The sequence below is a fragment of the Oryzias latipes genome, chromosome 5 (assembly GCF_002234675.1).
Source record: "Oryzias latipes chromosome 5, ASM223467v1".
Taxonomy (NCBI): Eukaryota; Metazoa; Chordata; class Actinopteri; order Beloniformes; family Adrianichthyidae; genus Oryzias; species Oryzias latipes.
The window spans coordinates 3409230-3419770 of NC_019863.2; the positions used below are offsets into that span (position 1 = coordinate 3409230).

The 10541-nt window shown below is 39.5% G+C and overlaps 1 protein-coding gene across 1 annotated transcript in view; it reads left to right on the top strand.

The window, feature by feature from the left end:
* The window catches only part of col7a1 (collagen type VII alpha 1 chain), a 90158-nt gene extending 81096 nt beyond the window's left edge, over nt 1-9062 (top strand). The window contains exons 111-119 of the mRNA XM_023954728.1: nt 599-676; nt 816-869; nt 975-1023; nt 1234-1242; nt 2787-2870; nt 5192-5320; nt 6411-6560; nt 6933-7106; nt 7179-9062. Of these exons, the coding sequence (XP_023810496.1) occupies nt 599-676; nt 816-869; nt 975-1023; nt 1234-1242; nt 2787-2870; nt 5192-5320; nt 6411-6560; nt 6933-7106; nt 7179-7207 (756 nt within the window). The 3' untranslated portion in view covers nt 7208-9062. The remainder of the gene's footprint in view (nt 1-598; nt 677-815; nt 870-974; nt 1024-1233; nt 1243-2786; nt 2871-5191; nt 5321-6410; nt 6561-6932; nt 7107-7178) is intronic.
* The last annotated feature ends 1479 nt before the right edge of the window (nt 9063-10541 follow it).

Here is a 10541-nt window from a genome sequence, read left to right on the forward strand (position 1 = left end):
AGAACCAAAGTAGTTTGATATTTGTATCAATATGAGTCAAGGGCTTGAATATTGTTTTAAAAAGTGGCGGGGAAAAGGAGGGGGCATCGTTAGCATAACTGGTTGTAAAGCCGTAGTCACAATGGCCCTCATGGGTAGATAAAGGCTTTTTATAGAGAAGAAATGGAAGAAAACATGATATTTCAATGAAATATCATGGTCATAGACTGAAAAGTCTATGATCTTGATCATAGGACAAAAATATTCATGCACATTTTTTGTCTTTACTCGTTCTATGAGTGACAGGTCTTAGCGAACACATAAAATACCTGAGTAAGGATGAAGTCGTGAGATGTAGGCATGTCATACAGGTTTTTCGTTTTTTCACATTTATCTCTGAAATCGATTTCTATTTGAAAGGGATTTTTCTTAGAGGAAGACAGAACACACGCTTTATGCTATTGAGACGATGGTATTTCCTTGTCGTTTATTTCATTAATTAGTTTGCGCTGTGGGTTTGGGTTTTTGATTAAAAAATTGATTTTATATGTGACAGTGTTTTCGAATAAAGCATTAAAAGCATGTTGTATGCTGTAATGTTGTTTTTCCTGTGTGTCAGGGAGAGAGGGGTCCAGTCGGTCCTGCAACGGTTGGTCCGCGTGGAATCCCAGGGATACCAGGGGAGCGTGGAGAGTCTGTCAGTATAGCATCTCCTTAATTTATTCAAAGCCATTTTTATTGAAAATGTGCTCATTGAAGTTACGCAATCTGAAAAATGGGTGCAGCTGCAGACAACTTTCTGATATCCATGACCTTAATACCTGTCCATGTTGCAGGGAGAGATGGGGCCAGATGGAATAAAGGGAGACAAAGGAGAGCCAGGCATGACGGTCAGTGGCTGATCCTTACCGCAGGCCCTGCATACACTCATACACAGTTGAGAAGACAAATGTTGATGCTGTTTTGCTCTGTTTTCCTGTTTGTTTTGAATTCAGGAGGATGAGGTCAGAGAGTATGTTCGCTCAGAGATGAATCAGCACTGTGGTGAGTCTTTCATACAACCTAGATGGCTAATTTTTTATGTTGCTTTGAGTTTCAAAGTGCTTATAGTGAAAATTTCATTATTTCTGCAGAGGGTTGTGGAAGTATTGTTGAAGAGAAACTGACTGCAGGCACAGAAATTCATTGACTCACAAAACTGACAATGTTCTGCTTTTCTCTTTGCTTTTCCCGGTCCGTGTGTCTGCTCCTCAGCGTGTGGAGGTAAGTGAGCCATCTGAGTGCAGCAGAAAAGCATTAATGGACAGAAAGGGTGTTATTGAGCATGAGTCACAGTCTTATACCACACACATGATTTGACACTGCGCAGGGTGCAGCAATATGAATTTGTAAACATAGCAGTACATAATCCCTTCTTTTGCACTTCATTAGATTGAAATTCAAGTCATGTGCAGAGAAATAGAGTAATTTCTTTGTCTTTTAGCTTAACTAAGAAATGACATATTTCAAAAACCTGGGGCTTATTCATTTGCTTTGTCAGATTTTTCATATTTTCTAGCAAAATGCACCTTTTTTTTAATAAGAACCCCAAGTGAGCCGTGTTATTATGCCAGAAATGCCAAAAATGTTAAATCAAGTTTCCCAAAAATGTGAATCATTTAGTCATATGAGATGCTAACGCAGGGCCACGCAAGCGTCAAGAAGCAGCAGTTCAATCAGAATGAGATAAGCGACACTGACGCACCGCTATGAATATGTAGTATTGTCATTTTAGACAAACTGCATTTTCACCCATGTTTATACAATGTATTATTCTTCACAAAATGATTTCTTTTTTCCTTAAATAACAGCTAAATGGTGGTATTGCATTCAGCTGTCATGTCAGAGTGAAGGAAAACTGGAGTCTTGCTTTGTTTTGAGTCTGTCAAGGATCACAGTTTCAAGGGGATTGTTCTATGAAGTTCATTCTTGCTGAAACTGAATGAATCCTTTAACTGCTGTGTGATTGGACTAATGTTATTTTTACCGGGGTTTCTGGGGAACTTAAAACGTAATATTTGTCTAAAGTTTTGCATTTCAAAGATTTGACATGAAAGTTTGTAGAATGTTTGGAATTTTAAAATATTTTTGCATAAATATCACTGAAACATCATCCTCACTTTTTTTATCAGATTGGGTCTTCAATGTGTTAAGGGAAAAAAAACAGTGTTCTTAAAAACTTAAAAATAATCTAGTGTTAATGTCTTTGTGTAGCTAAAGTGCATAAAACTTTGCTTTCTGTGCACTCAGCTATTACAAATGTAAATTATATTTTTTTACTATATGCTGTAAAATCTCCTCAAATCATCATACTCCCACCACAATATTTAGCAGACTAGATTTATCCTGAATTGACGTGTTAGAAATTCCTGTTATTTTCACAACAGGATGTTTTTTAGCTTTAAATCCCATGGACTGAACTCAAAATATAAAACTTATATAAAAAGAAATAAGAAGCCACTTTTCGTCTTTCTGTTTCTGTAGTTGGACTAACAAGTACTTTGAGGACTTTTTTAGAAAGTTTGATGTTTCAAGTCATATTTATGCAGCAGTTTGGAAAAATAAAATTCTTAAATGTTCACAAACTTTTCAACACTACAGTCCATCCAGAATTCCTCTTGCCTTCCAGTATTTTCCATCATTTTGCTTTTCTGATTCCTTTTCGGTCCTTTCCCCTGTGTAACACTTCTCTGCTCTTTCTTGCTCTCTGAACCTCCTTTCCTGTTTTGGAACCCATCGTTGCTGTCCTTCCTATCCGGCTCTCTCAGGTTTAGGCCCAGAATCTCGGTCCAAGCCCACAGTCAGGGCTCGGTCTCCAGCAGAGCAACAGCTGGTACTGAAGGGGGAGACGGGTGAGTGTTTCCCTAAAAGCTCTGCAGTCGGCCTGTCTTTGGTTTCTCTTACCAACAAGGGTAAACTGGTTGGGTCACTTTTGGAGATCTCTGAGCATCGGGTGGTTTTCTCTGCAAGAAAACAGAGAACTCCATTAGTGCCCAATTGATTATGTGTTATGTGTTTCACTTATTATTTTAGGGCAAAAACAGTGTTTAGCTGATTTCTTGTCTGAATTTTTGACTCAAACGAAAAATTCCAGATTCATCGTCATCTTTAAAATCTTTCTAAAGATAATTTTAGCATTACATTTTTAGTCTTTTGCTTTAGCCGTAAGTTTCCTTTAAGTCTTCAGTATTCTCCTGTTTATAACCTATGACGAAATAATTTCTGATTTTTTTAAATTATTTTTAAAAATGGAATTCAAAAATGAAGAATTGCACACTTGTAGGTGCCGGCCGTAGAGCAACCGCCAACATTTTTCTGGACTTCATTTGTTGCCACATCATGAAAAACACAGATGATGTTGAGCGAGTAGCTTGGGCTTATATGTTTTGGAGAGCTCTGCAGAGGCCCAGGCAAGCACGTCGCCGTGTTTGGGTTCACCATATCTTTTAGAGTCTCTCCTGGTAGACTTCACTCCTGCAGCGAGAGCTGCGCCTGGGTTACGCCCGTTTTAAACGTTACTTCCGTCTGTCTGTGGCCCAGTTTGAGCATTGATCCGCTGTGGGGGGAAAAAAAAACGGGGGATCTTTTTATTATTGTCTTGATGAAAATTAGATAGACATCATAAGCCAATGGAGTTGAAGCGATGGCAATCGCTATGATGGCACCCGCTCTCCGTCTGCTGTGTCGGACAGACAGACCCTGGGCAGTGGCGCCCGCTTGCTTAGATCATCCTCCTCTGTTTGCTACGCTGAGATGCAAGCCGTAGCCTTTCAAAGAGTCCATGGAGTTGGAGCTGGTGAAAGCCACTGCCCAGAGTCTGGCCGGGCCGCGGGTGCCATCGTAGCGGGCTCAATCGCTGGTGACCTGTCCAGGGTGCAGCCCGCCTTTGCCCAACAGTAACCGGGACGGCCTCCTGCAAGCCCTCGGCCCCAGCCCCCAAAATGGATGGAAGCTCAGGACAAAAATCCTTGCATTGAGCAGCCATATTGGATTTAATTTTCTTCCCCTTTGATCGAGTCACTGACAACGTCACGCGCCCAAAGCTGAGTACCGGTTTGCGCGTCAACCTCGCTGCGCCATGCCGGACGCCCAAATCAATGAAACTCTATGCACCTGATTCACGAATCGCGTCCGGTGTGAATGCAGCATAAAAATTGATTTAGCAACAACATAACACAAAACCTTTTAGAAGATAACAGTCTCAATAAGTCTTGTTTTAGCATCAGAACAAAGCAAAAACTGGTATTTTGTGTGAAAGTTTGCTCTGATTATGTACTATTAAAGCGCAATCGGATGTTAGCGCTTTGCACCTGCCAATTTTGTATTCTGTATTTATGGTAAAATGCTTGGAGAGAGCAGGATTTTTGTGTTTTTAGGTGAGCCAATGCAGACTGATTTGCTAAGCTCTCCCCTAGCTGTTCTCTGGTGATTACAGCATTTGTTCTCCCCAACAAAGAAAAGCAAATTTTAAATAATGTTCTTTATGAGCCTGAAACAAGCCCTGTGTGGAAGACAGACATGGGCCATGGTACTACACCCGCTGAGAAAACATCGTTTAAGAAGAAGTTTTTCATTCATTTACTTTCTATTGGAAAAGTCAGAACATAGTTTAATTCGTAAAGTTACATTACTTTACCACTTTTACTTTAAGTGGAGAAAATCTTTGAGGGTGTGTTTTTTTGACTGCACATTTTCAGTTTGAATTGGATTTTTTTGAAGAGGAGGTTTTGTCATTTATGTATCATAACTATGAAGCCACATCTGCTTTAGCTGCAGTGAAGTGTAACAGGTGACAAGGACTGAGTCACACACCAGATCCCCTCACATGCAGTCCTTTAATGGCATAATGCCTGTGAACGGTAAAGGCTACTACGCTGCTGCTTTTCAGTCCGAAGCTTTTCAAATTTAGATAACAAATCGCAATGTGGCTGATTTTACTGTGAGAATTGACCAAAAGTGTTTTTTTAATGAACCAGAGGAGCACACCAAAACAATTAAAAAGTAGATTCACATTTATGACCTTGGAAAGAGGAAAAGCCCCCCTGGGGTCACTGAATGGTTTTCAGACTACTTCCTGGCTGCTCTCTGCTCTGTGCGTGGATAACTGCCCAGGGGTTGGAAGATTTCAGTGAAATCAAGGCCTTTGACCTTTGTGCTGCTGCCTCCATCTCAGGCCGCGAGCTCCATGTAGTGGTGAACACCCATGACCCAGACTATGAACACATCTACTCCATCGAGGCCCTGGATGACCCCGCTGATGAGCAGCTCTATCTCTCTACACAGCCAGTAAACCAGACCGGAGGTGCAGTTTTTTAATCCTTTTGTGACATTTAACTTTCATAGAATGAAAACATTTAAATTCAATCCTGTGCTCGATTGGGCAGAGAAAAAATGTTGTTTACAGAAAAATGTGTTTTTACTTTCTGTTTAAATAGTTTCTGTTGAGAGTTTTTAATACTACGTTTTCTGTTTAGTTTTAGAATATATAGGACCGGCTCATCGGTCTAATGGTAGAGTGTACAACCTAAGTGATTTTGTGGGTTCAAATCTACAACCAGGCCATACCAAATAATCAGCATTAAGGCTGGGATTATGGGAGTTAAACCATCAAATTGTTCCTGTGCGGGGCTGTGACAGCACATCAGTGCCCCACCAGGGATGCTCAAATGCAGAATCATCATACGCCCTGGTGTGTGGGACCTAAACAAGGTTCTGTTTTTCCAAAATATTCATAACTGAAGGTAGTTACATTTTTATTTGGACTAAAAAAAAACAATTTCCCCCAAAAAATGTTTTTTCCTCATGGGCACAACTTTATACCCTCCAAATGCTAAATACATACCAACCTCTGCAACAAGTGTTCAAGTGGCCACTTCCTATGAAAGGTCTATTTAAACGTGTGTTCTGAGGTTTTGCATTCAAAACTGTCGCGTTCGTAGCTACACATCTTTCTACAACCATCTCCGGGCTCTACTTTCAAAAGGGGCCACTGAAAGCGTGTTGCAAATTAAACCAAGCTGAACTTCGACCAGTCACGGAGGTGCTAACTTTTAGATAATTGATTATGGAAGACAAATGAATAATTGCCCGGCTGGAATTTTATGACACCAAGTCATATACAGTATATCGGAATAAAGCTGGAGCAAAATTAGCAAGGTTTGCACTGCTTTGATGTTTCGCACCAAGCCTCTTTCAACTGTAGGTAGTGGGCATGTGCTAGTGACCATTAGCAGACGAAAAAGAAGATGCCCCCCCTTGCTTTTCCCGTGTGAGCAAGTGTTCAAGAACGCACGCCAATGACCATTTATGTAAATAGTCAATCTCTAACACTGTTGTTAATTGTTTTTAAAGCTTGGCTTAATGTCTCTGTGTGTTTGTGTGTACATCAGCAGATCAGGATGATGGAAAAGATTCAGAGAAAACAGTCAGAACCAAAGCAAGTAAATCAGCAAGTGCTGACATTCAGCCAGTAACAGCAACCGGTGGTGAGAAAGCAGTCAAGAACAGTTCAGTCAGGTCCAAGAGGAGGGTAAAAGAGGAAGGTAAAAAGGCTCATGTCATGTTGTCCTGCTTGGTGATTAGATATGGGGTAATTGGGTAACTGGCTTTTATTCCATCTGTCTAGCTTTCTGCATGACCCAGGCTGCTCTGTTGATGCATAAAAGTCGCTTTGTTTCTTTTTAATAAAGGAAAAGGGGGCATCCGTCTACAAACAAGCTGAAAGAAAATAGAAAGCTATTCTGCTGATTTGTTGCTTTGCATGAAAATGAATTGAGAAAGCGGGCTAGTTTAATGGTTCCTGTGAGGTAAAGGGCTCCTTTTGCATCCCATTTCTTCTTGCTGCTCTGCCTCAGCTCTGCCCAGCCTCTTCTGTCTGCACATTTATCACATGTCCCGATCTGGTTCTCCTGCAGACTCGTGCCTGCTCTCCATGGATGAGGGGAGTTGCCAACGATACACTCTGCGCTGGTACTTCAGCAGTCAGGCTGGAGCATGCAGACCCTTCATCTACAGTGGCTGTGGAGGCAACAGCAACCGCTTCCTCCATCAGGAGGAATGTGAGGAGCTCTGCCTTGGGAAGGCTGAAGGTATACACAGGATAGATCCGTTTAGGTGAAGTATTTTAATGGACGCAACCTAACAGCTGGTCTTGTGTGTAGGTCCTCGTCCATCAAAAACGGCGCGGTGATTGTGGCTATCAAATCCCCCGGCACAAGAGTGTTTTAGTCTTTAAATGGAATTTGTGTGTTATATTTTCAAGTCAAAACAATGATATATGATTTTGTTTATTTATTGTTTTTTTTATACCCAGCTCGCCTTAACATTGTCTTGAAAAAATACATCATAACGACTTCTTGCTGTGATTTCCTAAATGAAAAGAAAACTGAGTACAATTCTTTCTGTGCAAACGTGTTGTTTTCATACTTAACAGCAGTTGTGTCCCATTCTTTTAAAGTCAGAGGTTATACATAAATGCATTATTAAAAGGTCTTGGTAACCTTACATCTTGAGTTGTTTCTGTAAACTCTTGATTACTTCTACTTTCAGTCCAAGTTAAAATATAAACAAATGTGCAAATTCCATAGAAAATACACTGGAGGAATTTTGTCTCTATCACATAATGAATACACAGGGAGAGTGTCCAAATGTTAAACAGAAGACAGTTACAGTTTAAAATCTATTTTTCATCATTCTTTTTGGTAAATGTTATTGCACACTTTTTCGTTATTTCAGTGAAGCATTTCTTGTTACATCAAAACAGCGGATTAGTCAGGTGTAATAGGATATTTGTGGTCCCTCCATGTAGTCATGTTTACAGATTATTGATCTTGTTCTGTGCTAAGGTACAAAAATTGGCAATCTTGGCTTTTATTTTTCCTTGTTTTAATTTTTTTTCAGATTAAATGCACATTTAGTTTCAGTGAAACAGGAAACATGTTAACTGGATCAAGACGAACTAACCCTTTGTGCTCAGATTGAATAACAATACTTTAGTTTTGGAACTACTATATAGAATGAATCCTCTGGCAGTGGGTATAGGGGGTCAGCTTGCAAACTTCTTTCTGAATATATTGAAGCAAATCATTTCAATCTGTAGGATTTATGTAAAGCATAAAGAGTTTTTTTATGTAGTGGCGTTGGCCATGAGGTGGCACATTTTTTTCCAACAAATATATGCATTTTTTCCTGTCACCAGTCCTCTTTGACAGACAAGTCCATTAGGCTTCATTGCAACTTCAATCTAGTGCTCTAAATATGTTTTTTTTTTCAAATCTAAATGATCGTTTTAAACTTTGCTGCTTCACTTTTTGTCATTTTTCTTGTTCAAACCACATGGTTTTCTTTTGTGCACTGTAAAATGTTTTCTACACACCATAAAAGAGGAGTTTATTCCAGCTCACAAAATAAACCAAATAATTTGAACTCCTCAAATCATGCATACTCATTTAAATTACTTTTTAAAAACGTTTAAGTCCTGTTCTCTGTTCATTTTATCAAATTGGTGTTTCTGTGTCCAGATCTTTGATCTTTGATTTCCTGTTACCTTAACCAGTTTCATCTTTGCTCACAGGATGTATTTAGCAGGCAAGATTTTTGAGATGTTTCTTAAAATAGAAAAAATGTTTAATTCATACATTGAGTAACAAGTTGGCCAACATTTTAACTGGGCTACTCGCACATAAAGGCATCAAAAAAGACAGCTTACGCAAAATGTGGAAAGCGCTTTCATCTTCAAACTGTCACAATAAAAGACCTGTTTTCTTTTATCCAAAATAAAAGTCCAAGCATTAGTATACCGAGTCATCATTCTAAATATACTTTTTAAATATGAAGAAACAAGCGCAATGTTCTTTGTGCGTAAAAATGTTTTTTCTTTTGTAGGGTTTTGCTTTTCATGACTGCATGTTTATCTGCCAGTGAAAAGGTGCTATTTTTATAGGTGCTGTTTTTGTTGTGTTGAAGGTGTGAGCGTTTTAGTGTTCTTGTGGTAATGAATGACATTTTTATGAAACCATTCCAATAAACCAAGTTTCTGAACAAAAGGAGCAGCTCTTTCATTTTTGCTTGGTTTACAAATTGCAAAATATGTGAAAAGGTGTTCGCACGTCTAACTTCCAGCGCTTATCTCTGAAAACTGACCTCATTAACTGCCGGAAAATGAGAATCTGATAAGGTTTTAACAGTCACTAAATGATTTGTAGTGAGGAAGGAACAGTGTGTGTGTGTGTGGTCACAGGTGTGTGACTTATTCGATGTTCTAATTTCATCAGAAGATTTTATTAATTGGATGATTTTCTGCTTATTGGCCATGACTCCTCCTCACTACATTTCTCTACTCCTTGGCCTTGTTTGATTTCCCCCGGTTCACGACACTCATAACATTCCAAAACGCCCTTTACCTCTCCTAGATTTTATCTCAGAGTGTATCTCCGTCATCCCCTCCTGAGTTTGAAGGCTCTGTCAGTCTTGGAAAAATAATGTATGAAAGATTTAACAAATAATGAGAAGGACAATACTGACGCACGCTGACAGAGGTAACGAGCGCACAAAACATACAAGTACACACCCTGGACTCTGACTTGAGATGGGTTGGCTGAAAATGCAATGATTTATTTAGTCGTGTTCTGTACGAGGTATATCAGTCAATCAGACAGGAGTTTCTCAAGGCCAAGGCAGGCTGTAAAGACATGAAAAGAATCATAAACAGTAGAAAAGGAACACGAGGAGAATGCTGGATGATTTGTCACAGAAGATGAACTGAAAGGGGCATGCCGAATGAGCAGGGGGGGGGGGGGGGGGGGGGATATAATGAGACACATGTGTCCATGATTAGAGAAAACCAAGAGAGCAGAAAAGGGAGACGAGAGGGAGGAAAGCAACAAAAGCTTATGCCAACACAAGAGCACAACGGGCATGCGGCGTGCTATATTTGAGGCGTGCCAGCTTCAACACCTTCTGCAGTGTTTCAGTTCTCACTATGAGAAATTCAGAGACACCACTGAGTCCACAAAGAAGAGCAAATTCCAAAGAGGAGTCTTCTGTCCCTCTTCATCCAAAAGAGCTTCTCTGACATTTTATCAAAGCCCTTGTAGGGCTTCATTTCTGAACCTGATGGTGAAAGACCAAAGCCTTCAAAGTCTTCAAAGTTCTTGTCCTCTTCAACTCTATTTTTTGCTAAACAAAACACTGGATGACAGGAGTGACAAATTTACTGTAAAGATTCTCTAAAATTGTTCTTCCAAATTAGTTAGCATTTATTTTTTGCAGAATCTTCTCCTGACTCTTTGTAAGCCTCTACAGGCCTGAACTGCTGCAAGACAGAAGAATTGTCTAAAACCTGGAGGAGTTTGTACTAAATTAGATCTTAAGTGTTTGTTTTGGTTTCACAAAAAATGTTTATGAAAATTATCATATTGTTATATTAGTAAAAATGGAACGTTATTTTGGTAGAATTTAACTTCCAAACGTGTATTGTTTTCTATTACGTTTCATGCAACACAAAGTTTCAGAGTCAGCTTTCT